The sequence below is a fragment of the Cupressus sempervirens genome, chromosome 9 (assembly GCF_028749045.1).
Source record: "Cupressus sempervirens isolate cs-2001-9-10 chromosome 9, ASM2874904v1, whole genome shotgun sequence".
Lineage (NCBI taxonomy): Eukaryota > Viridiplantae > Streptophyta > Pinopsida > Cupressales > Cupressaceae > Cupressus > Cupressus sempervirens.
Genome location: NC_143126.1, coordinates 193,406,756 through 193,433,611, shown reverse-complemented (window position 1 = coordinate 193,433,611; position 26,856 = coordinate 193,406,756). Strand labels below are relative to the sequence as shown.

At 35.9% G+C, this 26,856-nt stretch overlaps 1 protein-coding gene across 1 annotated transcript; it reads left to right on the top strand.

Moving 5' to 3' along the window:
• The first annotated feature begins 1,096 nt into the window (after positions 1 to 1,096).
• Positions 1,097 to 21,259, top strand: LOC149538136 (coatomer subunit beta-1-like). The gene is made up of 6 exons (XM_089799515.1): positions 1,097 to 1,549; positions 1,977 to 2,627; positions 17,891 to 19,118; positions 19,834 to 20,343; positions 20,499 to 20,584; positions 20,733 to 21,259. The coding sequence occupies exons 1-6, from the start codon at positions 1,371 to 1,373 to the stop codon at positions 20,929 to 20,931; spliced, it is 2,853 nt and encodes a 950-aa protein (XP_089655641.1). The 5' UTR covers positions 1,097 to 1,370; the 3' UTR covers positions 20,932 to 21,259.
• The last annotated feature ends 5,597 nt before the right edge of the window (positions 21,260 to 26,856 follow it).

The following is a 26,856-nucleotide window of genomic DNA, read 5'->3' as shown; positions in this document are numbered from 1 at the left end:
AACTTCCATTATAAACTCAATGAGGAGACTTGTAGAGCGAAAAGGATTCAAGGGGGATGGAAAGCTTCAATTTTACTCCATAATTGATGCAAACCAACAAAACTATGAGACTGGAAAACCAAGAAGACTCTTTGGTTTGTTGGTCACACTGATGGTTCTTTATGGCTGTGAGGTGTGGGGGGGCAACGTGTCAAAATGGGGGTGGAGACAAATAGAGAGAATTCGTAAACAATTAATCACAAGCAATCTCAAAGTCAAGGGTTCTATGACTTATGAAATTCTTATGGCTAAGGTTGAGGTTTTTCCATTAGAAGCTTTAGCGATAATCCGGTTACTTAGTTACTTAAAGAAGGATCACCATTGGTTGAAAACTGTGAAAGGAGAGGCTCTTACTTGAAGGAAGAAAACATGGATGAAGCAAAACATTAAATGGTTGGCCAAATGGAACATCAAGTTACAAGATTGCCTGAACATAAATGCAGACATAAGAAAGTTTGTCACACAATGCCATAAATGGAACAATAATATGAGTAGAAAAAGGCCTATTATATTAAAGAATTTAATCCAATTGGGGAACTTGGTGAAAAAGGGTACCTTGGTGCTGTTATTAAAGGAAGACAAGGTTATTAGTGACACAATTGAGGACAGGGTCTCATCACCTCAGGTGCAAGACGAGAAGATGGAAGAGGCCCAAAGAGACTTGGGAGCAGAGAATTTGCATATTTTGAGGGTTTGGAGTAGTTGAAACAAAATGGCATTTTCTCTCAGAATGCGCAACATACAACAACATACGATCTCTCTATGATGTCATCTTGAGGGCGGACAACATGCATAGTTTATTTGAAGGGGATAAGATAAAGTAGAGTGCTAATTTTTTGATTAAGATATATACCGAAAGATTATAAATGAAAAGGAATTTGAAAATTATGTAGTGCGAATGCTCTTCGATCCCTTAGAATGCTCTCGTCTCACGGACGTCATTAAAAAACATCCATTCATAAAGCTAACATATAAATAATACATTTATTTTTCTATTTTAAATTCCGTAACATTTTAGTTTCCAATGTAAATGCGTAGCGGCTTCCATAATATAGCTAACATAGCTAGTTTTAGGCAAAACTTCATTCTACAGAACGCACAATTGAGTAGGGTTTAAAAAATGGAAAACTAAAACAGCAAAGGGTGGAGCTTCGAACTCCAGACCTCTCGAACCGATCAGATCTGGTGCAAATAAGGGTTTACAGCAAAGTCTGGACAGAAATTGAGAATTCGTGGTTCTGATTTCTTCATTCGAGTAAATGTTCGTACGCTGACGGCATTAGTTGAGTTTCGCACACCAGATCTGGTTTAGAAAACGCATCTGGTAAAAAATGGAGAAATCATGCAGCTTGCTAATCCACTTCGACAAGGGCACGCCGGCCATGGCCAACGAGATCAAGGAATCTCTCGAAGGCAACGACATTGACCGTAAGATAGACGCCCTGAAGAAGGCTATCATGCTTCTCTTGAATGGCGACACCCTACCTCAGATCTTCATTACAATTGTCAGGTAAAAATTTATTATTTAATCTATTTTGTTGTTTGCGCAGATGATCAAATTTTCACTTCTTTTCATTTCAACATTATTTTTGCACTAAGTTTCAGTTGATCTGAATTTTTCTTCTGGATTATCTTCTCGAGTTCTTTCCATTCGTTTTGATCTCTTTTTTTTTCGCATCTGAAGCTTCATTCTGAATTATTTATCCATTTTTCTCTTCTTTTTATTTGAACATTATTTTTCCATTTAGTTTCAGTTGATCTGGATTTTCCTTGTAGATTTTCTTTTCGGTAGTACATTGCTGAAGAGCTGTTTAGTCATAACAAATTTATGGCTGAAGTGTTGCATCCTTGACTTTTCTTTCAAGCAGCCTTTTTAGATGTCGAATCCTTAATTTTTGAACCATTATGCCATTCTTAATGCCAATTATTATTAACAGGTATGTGCTTCCATCAGAAGATCACACAATCCAGAAGCTCCTCCTATTATATTTAGAGATCATTGATAAAACAGATGCAAGGGGCAAAGTTTTGCCGGAAATGATCCTCATTTGTCAAAACCTTAGAAACAACCTCCAACACCCTAATGAGTACATCAGGGGTGTAACCCTCAGGTTCCTTTCCAGGTTAAATGAGAGCGAGCTGATTGAGCCCCTGATTCCTTCTGTTCTTGCCAATTTAGAGCATCGTCATCCATACATTAGAAGAAATGCTATTTTGGCAGTGATGTCTATCTACAAGCTGCCACAGGGAGAAAACTTGCTTGTGGATGCACCTGAAATGATTGAAAAAGCTCTGACCACCGAACACGATCCCTCAGCCAGAAGAAATGCATTTTTGATGCTCTTTACGTGTTCTCAGGAGAGGGCTGTCAATTATTTGATCAGAAATCTTGATGCTGTGCCACAGTGGGGCGATTTGCTGCAGATGGTTGTGCTTGAGCTGATCCGAAAGGTATGCAGATCGAACCCCGGGGAAAAAGGGAAATACATCAAGATCATCATATCTTTGCTGAATTCGTCATCTACAGCTGTTGTGTATGAGTGTGCATCGACTCTTGTCAGCCTGTCATCTGCCCCGACTGCAATCAGGTAAACAAATATACCTATTAGAATAGCTTTAAGCTCAGAAAACCAAGTTTCGTCGAGTATATAAACTAGTTTTTTAAATATTGAGATTAATCAAGATGAATTTTCTCCTTTAAAGTTTCTGTATAATGTAAGTGAGCATGGTAAGTTGGAATAGTGTTATTTTTTGAATTATTTTTTATACTCATTGACATAGGTTGACATGTTATAAGTATGAATTGTATGTCTAATTTTTTCATAATCAGGTAAGCAAGCATACTCAATCATAACAGTGTTAATATGAGAAAACTAAATTTTGAATGGTAGGTATTAGTTTTTCAGAACCAATGAAATTGTTTGATAAGCTTTTGGAAGAGACTGTATTTTTTCTAGTCAACGTTTCAAATCACTCTGTGCTCATCATCATGATGAAGCCAAATAAATCATATGACAGTTGACTTCACTCCACATGGCAGTGGAATAAAATCACTCTGAGTCATTAATTCCATATGGCAATTGGCTTCAAAATTTAAAGATCCACTTTTTATTAGTTCCAGTTTTTATATCTTGTTGCTATGATCTCACTAATATAAGAACAACAGTTATCTGCAAACATGATCAGTAAGCAAAGCTAATATACCTGCTTAGATTTTTGACTGATTATATCAAAGTCCGTTTTAAGTTTTTTTATATGAAAACACACAGCACATTGCACGTGTGCATGCAATAAGAAACCAATCTGCTTGATTACATTTTACATTTACAGATCACAAATTATAAGAATTTTCAATATTTGTTGAATACACGCTACTTGTGGATTTTGTTACCCATATTAAAGATGAAAATAATAAGTTTCATGTAAATTAAGCTTGCAGAGTGCACATGCAGAAAAGAAAGCTTTCACATTTGAGTGGATAGAGAAGGTTATGGCCGTAAATAAACAAAATATACTATGTTACACATACTTTTCCATTGTATAATGCAGTTATTTGCGCCTTTTAGGTAAATTATTTAATTCTTCAATTTTAATTTTAATTTTTTTAAAGAGATGTTAGCTGAGGCATCAGTAGGTACTAGAAATCAGCAGGGAAAACTCCTTGATGACTAGAGATCCATGCAACAGCTAGAATCTCCTACAGGTATCTGTAAGACAACATGCTCATCTCATAGATACATCCAAAATTTCAATTCTTTTAGAAGTTTTATTTTTGTATAAAATTCAAATGGTAATATAAATGCAGACAACCATAACCGTACAAAGGCCTATACCCAAAGAGCATAATACTAAATTTATACAAATGAAGGAAGTAGCTCAATAGAAACCATGATTACCGGGAGACCTGTCTGCTCCCTAAAAGTCGCGTCTCGGAGACTTTTCACATCTCCAGAGACTTCAGAAAAGGTTGGAGACTTCATGACAAAGTCTCTTGAAGTCTCCCAGTCTCCTAATCCAAAAAGTGAAGTCTCCCCGAAGTCTCCTGATAAAATATAAATGTAAAACATAATATTAAATAATTTTATATATTTTAGCCCTCATTATAACGTTTTTAATACAAAAATTAAGATCAACGAGATACAATATTGTGATTATGTGACTTTTTGAAATATTTGACTCTATGTTAACGTGACATTACTATTATTATTTACTTTAGTTTTTTAGTTTTACAGTATTATTATTTCCAAATTTTGTATTTAGTATTAGACTCTTTAAACTATTAAAAAAATTTGCTGTCTCCAAGTACCCCCATCTCCTATTTTTGAAAAATTGTTGTACCAGTACCAGTACTAGTACCAGAGACTTCCATGTCTCCCCGTCTCTTGGTGACCTTGATAGAAACTTATAGTGTAAACATGCAAATAACAAAAACATTCGGGCTTGGTGTAAATTGTGTATTTTTGCTTAGCATACACATCTGATAACTCATTTTACTTATCAAACCTAAATGCTTTGTCGATTTTCAATATTTCATCCCAAACATCTTGATTCCCTTATCCTCCAATTCATTTTCTTTCATTGGTTTACTATTTTGAAGTTTGAAAATGCATTGTATTGTTTATTTAAAAGTGCTTTGGGTGGAATGGATGAGTTTTCCAGTTTTCCATGTTTAATCACATGCATATAAATGACAAATTCATTTGAAAATGTTAAAATGCCCTTGGCAAAAGTCCAAAGGAAAAAAAATAGCCAGTGTTGCTCACCCACTCAGTGAAAAATTAACCTAGTAATTAAATATTAAGGTAGCTATGAAATCCTCATACCAAAAGTTAGTGTTTCGATGCAGCCCAAATATGGCTCTGACTCTCCAGGTAAGGCCACTAAAAATCAAGATGTGGCACAAAATTTTGGAATTATCTCTAGCATATATCCATTTAACATTAATAAACATATGTGAAATTTTACCAGAATTCAACTGCATAATGTTTAACTCACAATAACTGATATTTAGCATGCAACTGAATCCTGATAAAAACAACATAACTTCACCCACTGCTGAAAAATCCCACATACATGATAACATAAAATAGTCAACAAATAGAAGAAATTATACTTATGCACAGGAATTTTGACAGTCAATGTGAAAAGAATGTATGCATGTCCTATTATAGCATGTACAATGAAGGTGAGAAAAAACCCTAAAGAATAATCTCATCTAAGAAGTCATAGTCTAAAATGCAATTGCATTAAAGAACCACTAGAACAAAGCTGTGGGTGAATCTATATTATCAATTGCAAATAGTTATGTACAACAAAATCTATATTTCTATCAGACTATAGAAAATTTATCTACTAAAAAAGTATTGAATAAAGTTGTCACAATAGCAATATCTAAATAAAGTTCTCTATAGGAATAGAACTCGTGAAGAAGCATAGTGACAGACACAGTGTTACGGAAGTTTATAGCTCAACCTTGACTTATCAGAGGAAAAATAGATGATAAGGGATATGAAAGGGTTTCAATAGATATTGTGTATAGTGGACTTGGGCCATCAGAGCAGCACACCATTTCCAAAGAAAAGACTCTTCATTAAAAATTCTGATTATCGACTAACCAATAATAATCTTTGAGAGTAAAATTGGCAAAATAAAATGAATAGACAATGCAACTGGAAGGTATATACACACCGAAGAAAAACCCATCCTTATAACTTTTCTTAAAGTACTCACTCCTCTGATTCCAAAGAAGAAAACAGATTGCAGATAGCTACAAAAAACACTACAAAATTTGATTAACAATATTATTCCATGGAGTTGTTTTACCATCACTGCATTACACCTAAGGAAATAAGTAGGCACCTACTAGGAGAAATATTTGGAAATTATCAGAATTTGCAAGTTGACAGCATTGTCAAGTAAGCATAGAGTAGTTGATTTTAATAAGAGAATAGACATCTGCAGAGCCAAATCATCAGTAAGAGGAAATTCATCCACACATCTGAAAAAGGAGGGAGTGGAAATTCATCCACAAATCTAGATGTATCTATTTGCCAGGAGCTATTAATCATATTTCAAGAGATTATGCTCTCAAACGACAAAAGATGATTGCCCTCATCTTGCAAAAATTTAACGCATTTAGGGCACTTAAGTTATCTATCAAAGAAGAGCTCGACTAATTGTGGAGAGACCATTCCAACAAAAATGGAAAAAGGGGAAGGTAGAGAAACTTGACTAAGAAAGACCATTTACACACCCAACTTTTGGGCTAGTTCATAAAGAGTTCTTACTTCTTACACCCTCAAATAATGCCAAGAGCCTTAAAACTCCACTTATGCTTGCTTCCTACAGACAAAGGGTTGAAACAACAGGGATATGGACTCGTCTGAAGGATTTCAGGAAGGAGGTAGAGGGTCTCATCAACAAATAGCATTTAAGCTTTTAACCTTATTTTTCACCTATCTTTTGTTAAAAAGATTAATTTATTTTATTTTGTTTGATGTGAACTATTGCCGTTTCTTTTTCTTCACATAGTGCCTCTCAACTCTGGACACTGATTCTCAAAAGATCAGTACTTAAAGCATAAAACAAGACCAAATTACTAATGATTCTGCATATGAAAGCTAAGTTATATATGATCTTTTACAGTAGTGCTGATTTTGGCTACACCACAATCAGCATCATTATTTGCGTGCAGAACATACATATGGGCACCGCAAACAACACACATACAAAGCAAGGAACAAACTTCTTTCAACAATGGCCAGTATTGCAACAAAGAAAAGCATACCTGGAAATGCAAATCTGGATCTGATTGGCAATTGATACTCTTGATTTCCGCACGTGGGCGACATCTAATTTCTATGCAAACTGTGCTCTTACCCGAGGTCTCTTTGTAGACAATGAATACAGATCATCCTTCCACAACTGCCTGAGAACCCTGAATTTCAATGCCAGAGCTCTTTCTTTAAAAAGTCGAAATTGCCTTTAATCTACTATCTTTGCTTCTATCTGCTTCCACATTGATGAATATAAAACACCAGACAAGATGTCACTGCTTAAATCCATATCTGCTGGCCAATTTTTTTTAGTAAACTCTAATGCCTTTCTAGCTAGTTTCTTATCAGGGGCATATACAAAGGACACAATGTCTTCCCCACCATCTGTGTTCCTTAAATGGTTAGAATCCCTTGTATCACTCTCAATGAAACAAAGTTGAAACAGAAATAGGATCCTTGACTATAATTGATCGATCTTCCCAAAGGTTTCCATTTTCATTTTCAGTGACATTTTGACGGTCCTTAATTTCTGATATTGCTTGTATTTGGGATCTAACAAGTGGCATAATGATGTAAGACGGGTTCAAACTTCTACTCATCCAATGGAATCCTTAAAGGAGCATAATGAAGTAATAGGGTGTCAATTTGTTAACCCTTGCTGTCTACTTCCTAGTAGACCTTCAGTTGGGCTTTTTTGGATCTATTTTCGTACCCACGCTCAAATTCACTCGCCCTTGCATATGGGTCTACCCTTTTGGCTACTACACATCCTGACAAAAGTTTGAGGGTGGTTATTTCAGACCAAATGTGAGAACCAGGTATTTACCATGCCAAATAAGGCCTAATTACCAAAGCCACTACCCTAAATATGAGTTACAAAGACAACACAACCCCTTGGGCATGTAGGTTGGATGTCAAAACAAAGGATTTTGGCAGTTTTAGAGAGAGATTGAACAATAAACTGATTCTAATTAGAACCCCTGCAACCTTTTATCTTCTCAAAACTAGGAAGAATATGCAAACAGTCCTAAGAGCTAATCTGACTTGCACCAATTCAACTTTGCCTGTCTTAATCCTTTTGAATCCGTTAGCCTACTTCCTTATCTATGATTTGAACTAAGTTTCAGATGTTTCCATCCATGGAATAATGAGATTGAATTTTGCTTACAAATGTTCTCTAAGAACAGAGAATCTCTTTATTACCTTCTCCTTTTCAAATTCAATGTCTGTGATAGCATTGTGAATTAACTCCATTTCAGCTTCAATGCCTTCAATACTTGCATCAGGTTGTTGTGAACTGATTGTCAGTGTTTGAATCTCACTCATTCTGCCTTTGATCTGTACATCAAAATATGACAAGTAATTGTATGACATTGCACATTGTCCATACTATTTCTTCCCTTCATCTAAACTCTTCCTGAACTCCTGTATGCAAACATTCAAGGTTTGCAAGTCATTCCTGACATTAGTGCATACTGTGTCAAACAGTGATGCATCATGCTTAGTCTGAGCTTCCACTGAAGCAATATCAGACAAAGTGGTGAGTTTTGCATCAAAAAATTCATCATCTCTTTTGCCTTCCTCAGCATATTTGGTTTTGTAATAGTGAACTGCACTGTCTTTTGCATTCGTTCCATAACTTTTGCTAATGTTCTCTCCAAAGTCTTCATAGACTTGTTCTTCTCTGGTAACTTGCTCAAAGAGGTCATCAGACCTTTCTAATCATCGTCTTCAGTAGATACTATAGGCAATATAGTAACTGCTGTTGCTGGGGTTGCTGTTGGAATGGGTGTGATTGCTTTTAGTTTAGTACTTTTCTTGTCTTCCTCTCGACTGTTCTTTTCCTTCTCTTCTTTCATTCTTTCCTCCTCGGCTTGCTCTCTCCTCTTCTATTCTTTTCTCTTCCTCTTTTCTTTTCTCATCTTCAACTTTCTTCCTTTCTTGCTCTTTCCTTCTTTCTTCTTCTTTTCTCGTCTTCCTTCTTTGTTTTCTCTTCCTCTACCGTCTTCTTTTTTGCGCTTTCATCCTCTTCATTTAAGCTGGAATAAGCAGTAATATTTTCAACAATGTTGGTCCCATATTCTGCAAAGGGATTCTCTTCAGCATCTATAGTTATATGAGTACTATCAACTTGCATGGATTCAGTTCAATAACTATATGTGGAACTGAGTTAATTTGCTGAGATTCCTCAACCTCTTCTACATCATCAGTAGGTGTACTAGCCTCAACGTACACAAGACTTGCACTTTCTGGCTGTGCACCTCCTTTAGTAGATTTTGGCATAGAAGTCATTTACCTAACTATGGCTTCTTTAGTTTCCTTGTTTACCTCTTCGTAATTACCTCCCATAGAAGAATAGCTCTTCTTTTATTCCACAACAAGGGTTCACTACCTTTCAAAATTCTTTCAGTATCCTTATCAGTGCCGACTTGCACAATTTCTTAATCATATTTTCTCTCAGTTTCATATCTTCTACTATTCTCTTTCTAAGTAACCTATTTTACAAATCTTCAGGTATCTTGTTTTGAATGCTATCAAATCTTTTTTCCTTAGAATCATATTTCTTACTATAGCATTCTCTAGCTACCTTCTATCCATGTTACTGTACAGACTGCAATATTTATTTAATTGCACAAAATTGTCATTCTCAATAATCTGAATATTCAAATTTTTAACTTTAGGCTTCCAGGCTTTCTTACTTGATGGTGTTCTTCCTTCACCAACTACTTGTTTAACTGCTTTGTCTTCAATCTCTTTATCGGACTCATCAGAATCACTAATTTGTAGTGTCTTCCTTCTCTTTCCTAGACCATTAGTGGTTTGCCTTGTCCTCTTTCTAGGGGACAGTGTAGGGTCTTGCTTTACTTTTACCAATCTCTTAGATTTCCTCTGCGTAGATGTTACTGTTACCACATCTTCATCAAGTTTCCTCTTCTGCTGTCCAAGATGCTCCTTGACTAGTTGAACTTGTGCAACTGCTGCATAGGATGCAATAGGTATCTGGGAAGTAGATCCTGCTACTATCACTCCTTCTGAAGGTGCTGCAATGGCAATAGGAGTAGCTGCCAATACTTCTGATTGCCCACTGGCCTTCATTTCCAAAGTTATACCTTTGATCCCATCAAATTCTTGTCTTGTCATACCTGATTCCTTGAGGATGGATTCTATCCTTTTCTCCACATTCTTCTTGATTTGTTTTCTATGAAGTTCAGAGTGAACTTCCTTCATCTTTTCATCATATGCCCCCATCTAGGACTTTCAGTATCTCTTTTTGATTGCATTATCCTTGCATAACCTTCAGTGAATTCTTCACTCATTTCATAGCCCATAGTTCAATAAATTTCACTCTTGGTTCTACTGCCTCCATACAGGTTGTATCAGTTTCTACCATAAAACATATTTCATCCTTGTACTTTTCTACCATAACAGGGGGCATTTTGTATCTTTTCTTCATTTCCACTTGAAAACTCTTCATCATTCTGTCAATGTCTTTGTCTTTAACATCTTTAAGTTGGGCCCTATAACACTGGGTGACCATCTTCATAGAACATTTATTACTATCCCAATTTGTCAATCCAAGAAATTGTTTGGTTGCATAGAAAAACAGATGTGTCAACACAGATTCAAATCTAAAAGCTGCATTCTTAGATTTCTTCAACTTAGCAATGTTATCCAACAATTGTACTTTGACAATCTCGTACATATTTACCTTCATCTTTTCAACAACCATCACATATGCTACATGTAGAAATCCTATTGGCATAGAATTTACCCTTGAATTGTGATTTAGCTTATACCTTATAATCTTGCTCAGCGCTCTAATTCCTGTGCCATGAATTAGGTAAACTCTCATGTGACTTCCATCAGACTTTGTTTTCAAATTTGTTTCAACTATCTTACTGACATTCCTGTCATTTACGGGGTTACACCCTTTGTTGCTTAGTCTAGTGACCTTATGAATTAGGTCATTATCAATTACAACGGGTATGACACCTACCCAAAACATTTCCTCATGAACTCTGCTCAGGATAATCCTACTCCACTCATGATTATCAAATTATATATAAAACATATACTTGATTAGGTTCAGCTCATTCAAGTATGCATACTTGGGTTTAAGGGCTAGGTTTCCATTGCACGTAACTCCTAAATCCTTGTGCATGTCTTCATCACCAACACTCAAATTTACAGTGAATGTAGCTTCTCACATCTTCTACGTGAAGTACATTTGGTGGGATTTGAGAAAATGCTCCCAAAGGATCATCAATAAGGGAAACAAACGAGTGCTTCTTAAACTTGTACCTTGGTCTCTCACTAACATCACCTATTGACTGGCTTGCCATAGTGCTAACTATTTTAACAGAAAATTCCAACTGAAAGCTTTGTAAAATACCTTAGTTATTGCATAATAGGGCTTATGCAACATTGCACTTTTGGATGCTTCAATTTGCTCATAGTTCGCTATCAAATCGCTCACAAATGCTTCAAACTCTGTACACGAACAAATGGTACTTGCAATCTTGTTCGCAATCCTTAAATCATTTCAATTTTAACTTCGCATGAAATGTGTATCTACTTTTTCTTCACAAACTATTTCTGATTACTAGTAAGCTTGATTTCTTCTGTATGACTTATTGCGATCATACAAATACTTGCACACTTTATCATAGATCCCTCACTGTCTTCTACCTTCAGTTGATTGCGCAACTTCTATTTTGCTTTCTACCCTCAATTTTGACGAATTGATGCTCTGCTTCTACTGGAAATGCTTAATTCAAATAGGACAAGTCACAAACAACTTTCGACTTTAATCTTCCATCAGGTGCATCAAATTACTACTCTTCTCAAACTGTATAAGAACTTTTTGGATTATTAGCTTTCACAAATGTTTCCTTGAATTCATCAACATGCTCTTTAAGTACTTCCTTTTGATTGTTATCACTGCCATTGCCATTTTTGTTATTGCTCCTTCTGTAATTAAGATTCCTATTAAAATTTCTTCTATCCATTTTGCAAAACTTTGCTGTGTGTCCAAAGTTACTGCATAACTGACATACAGGTGCATTTCTTCTCTGATTGGTTCCATTCTGACTATTAGGTGCTCTGCAATTCCTTGCAATATGTCCAATGTTGTTACATTTGTAACTTACAATCTGGTTCCTTCCTCCATTAGGTCTTTCACCATCATTGGATCTGCGTTGTGATCTCCCTCTATCATTACCTGTAGGGTTAGTGTTCCTAAACATTCTACTATTTCCATTACTACTATCAAACTTAGGATACTTACAATCTACTACTTTTTGACCATAACCATGACAATTATAACAATATAAATTTGTGATAGGTTTAAAAGACTTACCTGTGCACTCTCTTCATATGACCAACATCATTGCGTATAAAGCATCTACGTCTGAAATCATGTCTAACTTCCTTAGGTGATTGTTCTGTTTGCTTAGGTTCATCATGTTTCTCAAACAGATTGATTTGCTCTGTTTCCTTAGGTACTTCTGTGGATATGCTTGATTCTATCCTACTTTGATTAGTTTCTTTAGGGGTCTCAACAACTGGATCTGGTTCTTTCCTAACTTCGGTTTTCTTGGCTGACTTTTCTCCAATAAGATATCCAAGGCATGTCTTATCATAAGAAGATCTTTGGTAAACTAACTGTTCTTTAATTTTCTCATAGTGAAATAAAGCTTCTATAATTGCTGTTTAGCTGGTGTGAATTCTCCTTTCACAATAGTAATGTATTTTTCTAATTTTGCATGTTCTATCTTAATAGAATCTAGTTCAAATGTTACTTGAGACAACTGAGATCTTAGGTCTGCGCTCTCAGATTTCAGATCTGGTTTAGTCTTACATTCATCTTTCTTCAGACTAAACTTAAGTTCAACAATTTTCAACTAATGCTTCAAAGTCTCATTTTCTTTCTTGAGAGTTCCTATTTCATCACTGTCATTAGTCTGCTCTTTAGATTCCTTCCTAGATCTCAGATCATCAATCTTATCTTTCAGTTTGCCAATGTAAACTTTTGCATCTTCATACCTATCTTTCTAGTGATCTCTTTCTTCAGTAAGAAGATCAATTTGCTCAAGAGCTTCTTCAAGATTTCTCTTCAAGTGTTCCATATTCATAGGGATCTCACTCAAGCTGTCAAGCCTCTTCTAAGTAACTGAGCTCTGATACCAATTGTTAGAAATAGATAATACTGAGAGGGGGAGGGGTGAATTAGTATCCTACAAACTTTTGCCTACAACTGGATATTTTTAATTACTTTATAACTTGCATAAGAAAGTAAACCAACAATGTTGAACAATAAATAAAACCATACACATAGAGAACTCATAACACCATTATTTATTAACTAGGGAAACCTTGGCTGAGGGAGAACACCGGTGGGGATGCCACAAGATGATCCACTAATCAAAAGAATCCTGTTAAGGATATTGACCCTATTAGGAGTCTATCAAATACATATAGAGTCTTGAGTCCTTGTTAGAGGACTAGGTCTTGTTAAAAGCCTCAACCTTGTTAGGAGTTGCTTCAACCCTTATAGGAGTTGGTGGAATAGTTACAATGTATGCAAGAAGAGCCCACTGCCCTAACATGCAATAAACAAATAAGTTTCTTCACAAGAGTAGATATACATACAATATTGTCTCGCTGCTGCACTTTGCGAATCCTTTGATTATACACCAGATTTTGCATCATACAAAGCTCGTATATCATATAAACTTCCTTTGTAATAGTTCACATTACTTCCCATATTCACATTAGCTGTGCAAGATATAATCTTCACTTATACCTTGCATATTAACAAAACTTTGCTTAGTCGATAAAATGACTTCAGGGTTAACATCTAGGATGTTGGCCCATCATGACCAATTAATTATTTTGATAACAAAGTAATTCTTTAAGCTGTACAATCAGTTATATTGTCATGCTCTGTTCTGTTCTGTTAATTACTTGTACTGGTAATTCCTCTGCAACTAATGCCGTACTGTCCGTACAGACCTGCGCACTGACATACGTCATCTATACACTCTCATTGATCATTCCTTAAGTGCACGTTTCCTAGCTCGAACTTTGTCATCCGTACATACCATAAGTATCTCTATGCTGCTGCAAACTGTCCAATACTTAGACAATTTTCTATCACTGATTTCATAATGAAATACCAAAATATGTTGCCATAAATGACAATACTACCACATCTACTTAGCCCTTGAATCTGTGCAAAGCCTCCATTCTCCATCTTTTATGGGTGCTAAAACAGTTGGCACAACACATGGGTGTAAACTTTTTTTCTCACCAAGCCTTTATCTACCAATTCTTGCACCTGTTTTTTGATCTCCTCATCCTGTTGAGATGCCATTTTGTATGCTGCCTTATTTGGCAGACTTGCACCAGGGATTAAATCAATGTGATGACTCACATCATGGATGGGAGGCAAAGAGTTTGGCAGCTCCCCACAATGCTCTCATACTTGTCAAGTAGGGTCTCCACGTCTTTAGGGACTTCTTCATTTTCGTCTGCTGCTGCTTCTGAGATCGTCTTCCCCACAATGGCATAACCACACTCTTCATCTTCAAGGTCCTTCATGAACTGCTTCTCGTTTACCATCATGACATTAGGTCTTTAATGGGCTGCACTTTCATCTTCCTTCAGCGGATTACAGTTATAAGAAACTCCCCCCTTCTCAATGATGGACATTCTTCTGTCCATCATGTTGGGCCTTCCTATCAAACTGCCAAGGCCTGTGTAGGATGTGGTACCCATCCGCAGGAGTAATGTCACATAAGTTTTTATCCTTATAGGCACCAATATTGAATTCTACCTATGACTGCTCATTTACAAGTACTTGCTGGCCCTTATTTAGCCAAGATATCTTAGCCAAGATATCTTGTATGCTGTGGGATGAGAGATCCCTTTTAGTTTTAGCTTCTTTACCATTCTCGATGAGACAAGATTATCAATGGAACCAGAATCAACCACCATTTTACATACCTTTCCTTGTGCCTTAAATGTGTGTCCTAAACAAAGCTTTCATTTGTGGTGGCTCCTTGGTGGTTGAAACTTTTATCAATGTTCTTCTCCTGAGTAAAGCTTCTAGCAGCTCAGGTGCTGCAAGTAATGAAGGTAAATTAACACTGCGTACCTCAGCCTCTTGGATAATTTGTGTCCTTTCTCCTCCATATGAGGGACTTCCAAGCAGAGCGACCAAATTGGCCACATTGGTAACTCTTTCCTGAGAAAGTATTGGATTTTCTCCCTTGGTTTCCAAACCTACCTCTTGTATTTGAGATCCCACCCCTTAATCCACCTCTTGGCTCATTAGTTTGTTCCTGCTGACTATTAGTCTCCCCTTGGTGCTTTAGGAATTGTGATCTCCCTCCTTCAAAATTTCCTCTTCCTCTATTGTTCCTACCTCTACTTCTGGCCTGCTCCTCTTGCTTCTTAATTCAATGCTTTCCTCCACACTGCTAGGGGTAGTTAGGCTCAATTCATTTTGAATACTATGCCTTAACTCATTCATGTATCTTGCATTTTCTCGACTTCATCTTCAATGTGCCCTGTCCTCAAGCTCAATTTATGAAATTCTTCCGTGTATGCCATCACATCCTCTCTTTTTGTTTTGAATTCTGCAACCTCCTGAAGATTTGGATCTCATAATCACCTTGTAGAAATCGGGCTTTCACCTTTGCTACCATTCTATCACAAGAGATAATCGGACTTCCTACGCCTTTCCCTTTCAGACAGAGTATAATTTCACCATGTCAGTGCTGGTCCTCTTAGTTTGGTCTTTACCAACTTCACCTTTTTGTCCTCAGGAATCTCCTTTTAATCAAAATACTTATCAAGGGTATCTATCCAATCTAGTACCTCCTCGCTGTCCCTTTTGCCGCCATACATTGGCAAATCCATTTTCACGTCTGACTGGTCTTCTTAGACAGCCTTGATCACATTGATGAACTTTCCTTTTTCTGGACCCAACTCTACCCCTTCGGGTCTATTTTGGGGAACTTCATTTCCCTCCTCACCCCCTTCTTCTTGGTAACTTTCATGAGTAGTGACTACAGCTCTCGTCAAACTTGCTTCTAGTGCTGCTATTCTGGCAGCTTTCTGGCTGCAACTAGTCTTTGGGTTGCTTGACTGTTCACCTTTCAGGAGTTGCTCATTTTGCATGATAATTTTTGCAAAGCAAGACAAACTTATAATTGACATTACAAAACATTACATAATGATCACTAAAGACCTTACACAAACAAAACACACTTCCTACAATCTAAGACTCACACAACTTTCTACAATCTAGGACTTAAAAACATTTATGAACCTTGGTGCTATTGCACCACATATTGACATGACTGCCTATTGTTTAACTTTATACTAATTGACATTCCATAGATTGCTTATCCATCAAATCTTCTTCAGATCCTTCAAAGCCAACAATCCTCATGTCAGTAGCTTCCTGTGGTTCATGCAGATTATGCCTATAAATCTGACAAATTAGAATGCTAGCTGATGTCTTCCAATTTACAACAACAGAAAGGCTTCTAAACCAAAAAAAATCAAAACGAATGCAGAAGCACCCAACTTCAATGCTCCACGAAGCTGAAGATGCACAGGGCACAGATCATCAAAATCTAAATTGTGGTCCCTTAACAATTGGAAAACTAGAGGCATGAATAGGAATTCAATGCACAACTTTTCACAAATCATGAACTTCACTCCGACATAACCAAAACAAGAGGAAACCTCTTTTTGGCAAACCTAAAAAGGTTTCAAGATAGCGGAAGATGCAATCATAATTTAGTCACAGCTATGCCGCTTATTCTACACCCTCGGTTGCCAAAAATCCTGAAAAATGTTACTTGAAGAACATGAAAATTGTAGAAGAATGTACAACTGAGCCATGTGGCGCGTGTGGAGGACACTGCAGTGAGAGTGAGTGGTGGCTGGGGGGCAGACGCATCAGCCTCCTCCCTCCTCCCCACGCAAAACTTTTCTCCCCTCTTTCATACCTCCTCTCTCAATATTTCTGTGTGCTCCCAAGATTTGCCTTCCGTAGGCATGTCATATGCTTCTATGTCATCTGATCCTCCACAACAGCAACACAGTAACTGATTTCACAATCTTCTAAATCCCACTTAAAATCTTCACCACTCACAAAAACCCATACCCAGCCCAGGTCAAGCCTTAAAAATTGCAGCCAAGGCATTTGAATTCTTGATAACACAACTGATAAAATAAAACTCATCCTGTGCATACGAACCTTTCTTTAAATAAGCGCCCTCTCCACTTCTTATTGCCAATCCAAAAAAAACGTAGACAGGGTTCATGAATCTTTAAATTTTGAAGTCAACTGCCATATGGAATTAATATCTCATTAGGATAATTTATGCCTTATTTTTTTCATATTTAGGTAAGTGAGCACGCTAAATGAGAATACTCTAAAGTTCAGAAAACCACAAGTTTAGAACTCAAGGATCCAAAATACTATTAAGACCTGAATTAACAGTTGAGACATAATTAGGATGAATTATCTTTTATAATATTATATAGATTTGAGTTAATTTTTCTGGCAGCTAATAGCCTCAGGCATAATTTTGTTAGTCCTCTTGGTAATATCTTTCATTTATAGGGGTTTAGTATGCGACTTGCTTCAGTTTGGAAGAGCAATTTCTGTAAATCAGAGATTGGATTTCTTAGATCTGAAAATATGATGGTGTAACGCCCTTGTCAAACACATAAAAGTAGTAATTAACAAGATATTAATATAGTTTATTACAGGTAGTTCTTGATTGATATAACATTTGTATTACTCATCCATGGGAGATTTGTTGTACCTACATTTGGGGATGATGATTGACAAAGCTCACCTAAACTGCTACACCAAAGTTCTTCCCTTGTATGATTATAGTGAATAAATAAATGAATCAATTAAGAATGAGAAATATTGAGTAGATGTATTCTGTCTATAAGTTTTTTTATGAATGTGAGTTCAATCTTTTTAGGCTTTACTGTTTTGTTGCATAATATTATTCCTGGATTTTAATTTCTTACATTGACAGAGCTGCAGCAAATACATACTGTCAGCTTTTGCAGTCACAGAGTGACAACAATGTAAAGCTCATTGTATTGGATCGGTTGCAAGAGCTGAAGGCATCACACCGGGATGTTATGGTGGACATGATCATGGATGTTCTGAGGGCACTCTCAAGTCCTAATTTAGATATTCGACGCAAGACTCTTGATATAGCTTTGGAATTGATCACTCCTCGAAACATAGATGAGGTTGTCATGACACTGAAGAAGGAGGTTGTGAAGACCCAGAACACAGAACTGGAAAAAAATGGGGAGTACAGGCAAATGTTGGTCCAAGCTATTCATTCCTGTGCCATCAAGTTCCCTGAAGTTGCTAGTACTGTGGTTCATTTGCTCATGGACTTCTTAGGCGATAGCAATCTGGCGTCTGCCATTGACGTGGTTATTTTTGTGCGGGAGATTATCCAGACTAATCCTAAGCTTAGAGCCTCCATATTGACGAGGTTGTTGGACACTTTTTATCAGATCCGAGCTTCACAAGTGTGCTCATGTGCTCTGTGGATTATTGGAGAGTACTCCCTTTCTCTTACTGAAGTGGAAAATGGTTTATCAACCATCAAACAATCTCTTGGGGAGCTACCATTCTACACAATTTCTGAGGACGCTGAGGTAACTGATTTGAGGTCATCAGTCACTAACAAACCTCAGACTCCAGCATCCATGACTGTCTCCTCAAGACGACCTGCCATTCTTGCTGATGGGACTTATGCAACTCAGAGTGCTGCTTCTGAAATTGCCATTGCAAATCCTGTAATTATGGGAAGTTCTGACTCCACTGGAAATTTGCGAACCATGCTTTTAACAGGTGATTTTTTCCTTGGTGCTGTTGTTGCCTGTACATTAACTAAGCTGATTCTTCGTCTGGAAGAGGTGCAGCCTTCTAGAGCAGATGTAAACAAGGCAGCTGCTGAAGCACTGCTAATCATGGTCTCTATGATGCGGCTTGGTCAATCTAGTGTTCTTCGACATCCCATAGATAGTGACTCCTATGAGCGAATTAGTCTCTGTATACGCATTCTAACCTCTCCTGATGATTTGTTGAAAAGAATTTGGTTACAATCTTGCCGAGAGAGCTTTGTAAAGATGCTTGCTGACAAGCAGTTCCGGGAAATAGAAGAGACAAAAGCAAAAGCTCAGATTTCACATGCACAGCCGGATGACTTAATTGATTTCCGCCTTTTGAAGAGCAGAAAGGTAAGATGTGTTACATCCTTGATAATGCACATTATTCCATCACAATAATATTTTGGTGTTATTTTCAATAGACTTTGAAATGGCCCTGCTAGATAAATTTGCAAAGAAAGACTAGTTTTTCTCAAGTGATTACCCACAGAATTGCTATACTTGCAGAGATTGACTTCATAATAAAAGGGAACCGACTGAAATGTGTTTAAAGAATTAATTGAACAGGAATAATTCTTCCACTTTGTTTTTAAATTTTAATCACCCTTAGTCTGCAACACATTAATCTGTGCTTGAAGGATTTCCCCGAGGGTTCAAAATCATCCTGTCTGCCTTATAAGCTGTAGTAACTGTGTCTAGGTTGAAACTCTCTGTTCAAATACCTCCTACAAGCAAGAAACGTGGAAGCCTGGATGTATTTTTGTTGACTTGGGTGACTCCAATGTGTATGCTTACTGCCAATTTTCTACAAAATCTCGTAAGAGCCATAATACTTGAGTGCACGCTTTTTGTCCTTCTAATGTTCTAATGAAATCAACTTCAATGTAATCCTTCAACTTCATCTCCTTCTTCCTTGCTTGCTCCTTCAATATAGAACAATTTCTTTTTCATACATTTATGACCTCAGCTGTTTTTGCTATCACAGTTAAAGCATAAGCCCTTAGCCTTTTGCTTTTGGCATTTGTATTCATTTTATGCACATATACTGACTTTTGTTCTTTGCTAGGGTATGAGTCAGCTTGAATTAGAAGATGAAGTGGAAGATGATTTAAAGCGTGCCACAGGAGAATTTGTCAAAGATGGTGACAGTACAAATAAATTGAATAGAGTTTTACAACTTACTGGCTTCAGTGATCCCGTTTATGCAGAAGCATATGTTACAGTTCATCAGTATGATATTGTCCTGGATGTTACAGTAATCAACCGCACAAAGGAAACACTTCAGAACCTTTGTTTAGAATTGGCTACTATGGGTGATCTCAAGCTGGTTGAACGACCCCAAAATTATACTCTGGCTCCAGAGTCAAGCAAGCAGATAAAGGCAAACATAAAAGTGTCTTCAACTGAAACTGGTGTTATATTTGGTAACATTGTTTATGAGACTACGAGTGTTCTGGACCGCAATGTTGTTGTTCTGAATGACATACACATCGACATCATGGACTACATCTCCCCAGCAACTTGCCCTGATACTGCTTTTAGAAATATGTGGGCTGAGTTTGAGTGGGAAAACAAGGTAAATCATACCATTCTCTCAGGCTGGAAAATAAATGTAAATTTTGTCAGTAATTTTCTTTCATGTTTATATTGTACCAAAGTTAAACAATAGAATAATCAAACCAATGACATATATACTTTTGAATGAGTAGTGAGGTTGTATTTTTCTATTAGGTGGCTGTGAACACAGTTATTCATGATGAGAAGGAGTTCTTAAACCATATTGTGCAATCAACAAATATGAAGTGCCTCACACCCCTGTAAGTATTTCAATATTCTTAGCTTCTTTCATGTTTCTTAGAGTTATATGGATTAGTTGGCATTGCAATAAATATTGTTGAATGGTATATTTACCACTGGGGAAACACAATGTTACGGACAAGATTTTAACCATAATTTTTGATATAGATCTGCACTTGATGGGGACTGTGGATTTCTGGCTGCAAATCTATATGCAAAGAGTGTATTTGGTGAGGATGCTCTTGTGAATGTTAGTGTTGAGAAACAATCTGATGGCAAACTGAGTGGTTATATAAGGATAAGAAGTAAAACCCAGGGCATTGCATTGAGTTTGGGTGATAAGATCACACTCAAACAAAAGGGCTAAGTATGTGTTGATCGGTAGCTGCTCAACTTTTACTTCTAGGTTTTCTGTAAGAAAATTTTCCACATTACTATGTTTATCTGCTTACAATTCTTGGAAATAACAGTTAGAATTCTAACTGCTTAAAATGGATGAGTGGTCTGTGAAGCCCATTGGTTGATCTTTTAGAACTGGAAGAAAATTCTTTATGGTTGGGATGAGAATTACGTTTTTGCAATTTGTTTTATCTATTCATCAAGAAACTTGTGCACTGCATTAGACAATAGTTATGTAAAGGTGAGGATGAGCATAACAATGATTTTGCTGGTGATTATTGAGGTATCATTGCCTAGAGTTGTTTTGTCTGCCTTGGTTTCTATATCATATGTCATGCACAATATTGTGATGCAGCATTGCAGATTATTAGAAACAATCTTTTTATTATTATTTTAGAATCTAGCTCTTGAAGGAATCAACAGTTCAAATTTGATGAAATGTAAGGCACATGGAACATATGAAATTTACTTCTAGAAGTATAATTTGAATTAGTAATTACTTTGGTTCTAGATAGCACCCTAACATCGTTAATGCACACTAGAAAATGTGTATATTATCAATATATTTGTCTCATGATTATTATATTTTAGTCCGAATAAAATTATTGTAAGGCTCTATAGACTTGTCCTCGTAAAGGCATTCACTAAATGGGCTTGAATAACCAGACACTTCAAGTGTAGGATCATTCCACAGTGCTTAGAGTGTATGTACGTCATCCTGCATAACATTTATCTGTGTTTACATGTATATTCAGGTGGGTGTGCATGCAATTCTACTATGTAGTTTGAATTAGCAGTTACTTCGGCTCAGATAGGGAGCTTCATCGGTAAATGCGAATGCCTTAATAGACAAGGTGCATTTTTCTTTTAAATCTCATGCAACACAAGGGAAAGTAATGAAGAGGCTCAAATATAATTTGTCGAGGCAAACAAACCAAATATAATTTTTTTAAGGCAAAGAAATTACCGAACAATGTAAAGTTGCAAAGTCATTTCATACAGCTTGGAGTGTATTTGCGCTGTTCTGCAGCTGCAGCAGCTATTTTAGTTCAACTCTTTAGGGTTTTTCATTTATAAAAGGGGATTAAACCAGCAATTCTAGATTTTAAATTTCGTCGTAGAAATCATATAACAAAGTTTGGAGACTCGTGCACAATTTTCAAACGAACAGCAACTGGCATATATTTTTTTCATTTGGCATCTGCCATGATGTTCAAGAGATGAATCTAATTTTGCATTTTGTGCCGTGGTGCAAAGCATAGGGTCAACAATATTAAACACTATGTATAACACATGGTCAAAGCATTGCTGAAAGAAAAACTAATATACAATCAAAGACAAACAATCTTTATCAATTCAGAGATTGTAGAAAACTAATGCATTTAATATTGATATGTTCTCTAAATCGTGTGAAGTTGTGACTGTTTTGCAAGATCTGAATCCCCTGGTCGAATAAAGTGGCTGCTTTTTAATATTTGAAGGGCAGTTTCATGACAGTTATTATATTCGGCCCAGGCAAAAGAACCCAATTAAAATATTTCCAAATGAAAACATCGACATTTAATCAAGTTCAAAATGCAAATTTGGAAATAGCTAAATAGCATGTCAATATCTTATTTAAGGCAAATATGGGGAGAGGTATCAAATAGAAATGTGCATAAAAATGTTTTTAAAAAATAAAAATAATAACCAGTAACATAACATCATTGTTAACATGTTCCTTGTTCTAGACTTCGATTGTAATGAGTTTTCTTGTTAGCATGTTCCTTGTTCTAGACGTCCTTGTTCTAGATTTTGATTGTAATGAGTTTGAAATCAAATGATATATTTTGATAAGAAATAATTCAACTAAATTTCAACTACATTCCATAGCACTGGAGGCAAAAATTTACAAAATTTAAAAATGTTGTACACAAAATCTAAGTAATTTTACATCTTAACATAGTCAAATTTTATAACATCAAAGGAAAACAGGACTTAAATTTCTACTTGATTTCATAACATTGAGAGAAAATCTCTAATAGGTTTGGAGGAAAATCCCTAATCCTATTTGTGGTGACTTGTGCTCTCATCTTCTTTTTTAGGTTTGTGCTTGCTCTTTTATCGACACCGTGTGGTGTTTCATCTAGTGCTATCTTATTGGTTGTAAGCTTCCAGTCCTATAGACCCGCTTTGTGGACTCTCCTTGGACATTGATATATTTATCTTATCTAGGAACCTTGCAAGTTCACGACATAAAAAACAAAGTTCAGCTAAATTTCATGACATAAAAGAGTGTTCGCTAAACTTCATAGTATTAAAATTGTCTAAATCTCAATAGTTTAAGCAAATGTTACCTTGGCTAGTGTTTTACAGCTTTGAAACAACATTCAGCTAAGATTGCATTTGACCACAACGTTGGTATCTCAAAATCATCTCTGTAAACATTTATAAGGAAGCTAAGGAAAGTTTGGTTTCATCTCCAACAACTCTTCTTGCTCAAGTGTTTCTAAACTTTGTAATGACATCTTTTGTCTATAATGTAACTATGCCTATATATGGTGGTTGCAACAAAGCCAACGATTGTGGCTAATGACTTTTTCTTGTGGGGAGTTGGCATATGGTGGTTGCAACAAAGCCAATGATTGTGGTTGCTTTGACTTTTTCTTGTGGGGAGTTGGTGCTGGTCTTGAAGGTTGATGATATCATATCACCATGGATCTCTCTATATTTGCACTCATTCTGTTTCACATTGACATCTGCTCGCCTCTTCTTGAAGACGTCGTTCTCATGGTTGGGGATAGACCACAACCTCAATCATTGGATGATGAGGGCCTCCTCTTTGATATTATCGATTCTTCTAATTAGTCGCCATGCAACAAATCATTGTTTCATGCATAAAGGCACTGCCACTTGGTGGAAGGACACAAATGATAATTGTTTAATAGTTTGAGCTTTTGATTCTTCCTCTGACAACTCTTCATAGACTGCAAATTTGGCCTCCTTGGACTTGATGGACCCTAGTCCACCTCTTCTTGTTGGTGCAATCACCATTGGTTGAATAGAGCCTTCTCAGTCTAGTACTTCAACCTATGGTTGACAATATTTAACCTTGTTAGCATTCTTCCCTTGGTGTTGATGGTCACTCAAAGTGGGATTCACCACTTGCTTCCCCTTATGGTGGAGTTTCTAGTGATTGTATGAGTTTGATGGTAAAGAAAAAATCTTCCTTTACTCTCTCATTCTCCTCCCCACATTGTGGGTGAGCTATCTTCCCTCCAAAGATAACGATCGCTAGCTATTCTTCTATTGTGTCATTTATTATTATATCGTTATTGACCTTATTATATATTATTAAGGGCTGACCTCTTTTGACATCTATGGGTTGTAGTTGTGTAACAGACAACACCCCTGCTCTTTTTAATCAAGAACAAATTACACATAAAGTTTGCAACCCTAGAAAAAAATTAACGCCATTGAAATACTACCTCAACTCCACGAGTTACCCTGTCATACAACTACTCATGAAATATACAAACAAACCTCATACCTAATCAAGTCCACATAAAAATATGCATTTATAGTGAATTGAGAATCCAAATCTACGAGCTTCAAAGAGAAAAAAGGTCTATTTTGTTGATTGCAAAACAGGTGATTGACAAACATACACTACTCTAAAATTGCTTTGAAGAAAAAAAAAGAAATAATTATTCTTATATTAATGCATTTTATATATTGTTAAAAACTCGATGTAAAGTATGCTAAGAGACCAATTTTAAAATATTTTCACAAATTTATAAGTTAATTTGATTTTTTTATTTATGAGATATTATACATTACATTTGAAATATTTGTTGATGTATCTTGGAGTTTTTGAATTTTGAAATATTATATTTTTCTTTCAAAATCTAAAAACAAAAACAATCTTTTTCACCTTTGTCAAGTGAAAATTCAAATTTACTATATTATTTTTGAAATATTTGTGTAATTTTGACCCTTTTAATGTATTGTTATGTTAAGAATATTAGAAACATAGAATTCTTTTTTGATCTTTTTGCTAGTTTTGTTTTTATTTAAAGATTTTCCTCAAGAAACATTGATATTAAATGACAAATTCTTAAAGGTGAAAATAAACTAATATTAATTAGCAAGTTTGAAATGCAAATTTGAAACTAGGTGTAAAATTAAAACTAGCATGCCAATATATTTAGAATACAAGGGAAATATGCAGAGAGGTATCAAATAGAAACATGTATAAAAACTTCTTTTAAAAAAAAAAAGAATAATAACTAGTACATAGAAAAATGTTTAACTTATCATCATTGTTAGCTAAACATGTTCTTTGTTCTAGATTATGTATGTAATGAGTTAGAAATCAAACAATTTAATGATATATTTTAATAGAAAATAATTCAACCAAATTTGAACTACATTTCATAACATTGAAGGCAAAATTTGATAAAATTTTAAAATGTTGTACATAAATCTAAGTATTTTCACATCAAAATATACTCAAATCTCATAACATCAAAAGAAAACTCTTGCCAAATATCACAACATTGAAAGTAGAATCGAGTTAAGTTTCAAAACACATGATTCAAATTTCTACTTAATTTCACAACATTGAGAGAAAATCTCTGATAAGCTTCAAGGAAAATCCCTTGGGACCTCGTAATTTAACAACATAAAAAATAAACACAATGACATAAAATATGCTGTCGTATAAATTTCATAGTATTAAAATTGTTTAAATCTTACTAATTGAAGCAAGTGTTGCCTTGGCTACAATGTTTTATAGGTTTGAAAGCTCATTCACTTACATCTTGCCATAATTAGATCACATTTCACCATAACACTAGTACTCAAAATCATCTTCTAAATATTAGCAAGCATTTATAAGGAAGCTTTTAAGGTTAAAAACTAAATATTTATAAGGAAAGTTTTACAAGATAACTATGTCTCCAACAACTCTTCCTACTTCAACGTTTCCAATCTCTATAATGACATCTTTTGCCTATAATGCTACTATGCTTTCCTTTTTCTTTTGGGGTGGTAAGGTGACACTTGGGCTATCTATGGTAGTCACAACAAAGCCAAGGATTGTCCTTACGGCTAGTGTTGGTGTTTTTGGGTTGGATTTCTTTGCTTTGCTTGACTCTTGTGGTAATGTTTTTTTTGTTGATATGAGGGAATCTTGTGAAAGAACAATTCTCGAGTCTACTAGGATTGTAAATGAAGGGGTCCCCTCTCTAGAGCCTCTTATTTGTAGACATAGCTTTTCTTGGGTTGCCAAATCTATTATCTTCGTCCTCTAAAGGTGAGACCTTAACCCCTTTCTTGTGTCAAGAACTCACTTGTGGTGGTTTGTAACCTTGATATGGTGGATAATGTGGAGTTTACAAACTTTGTGTCTTGATTTTCAGATTTTCTATTCTTCGGCCTTGTCTTTTGGACTTTTATAATTAAGTGTCAAACTCTTGAAGAACCTTAGTTTTTGGTAACATTGAGCTTTTCCCTTATGCTAAGGGCTTTTTTATACCATTTTTCTTCTTCTTTTGATAATTGAGACATAGCGTTGAGCAATTGTGGATTTAGGGATTCACTCTTTCTACCAAGCCTTAAACCATCTCCTTTAACAATCTTATGAAACCATGTAATATGCGACCAATGTGTGTATGCCTACCTAATCTCCCCCTTTTTTTGGGAGGATGCTTGTTTTGAGGCCATTAAAAACTATAAGGTGGATGATACCATATCACCATGAGTCTCTCTATCCTTGTACACATTTTGGTTCATATTGACATTTGCACACCTCTTTCTGGAGATTTGGTTCTCATGGTTGGGGATAGAACATGGACTCAATCATGGGATAATGAGGGCCTCCCCTGTGAAATTGTCAATGCTTCTAATTGGT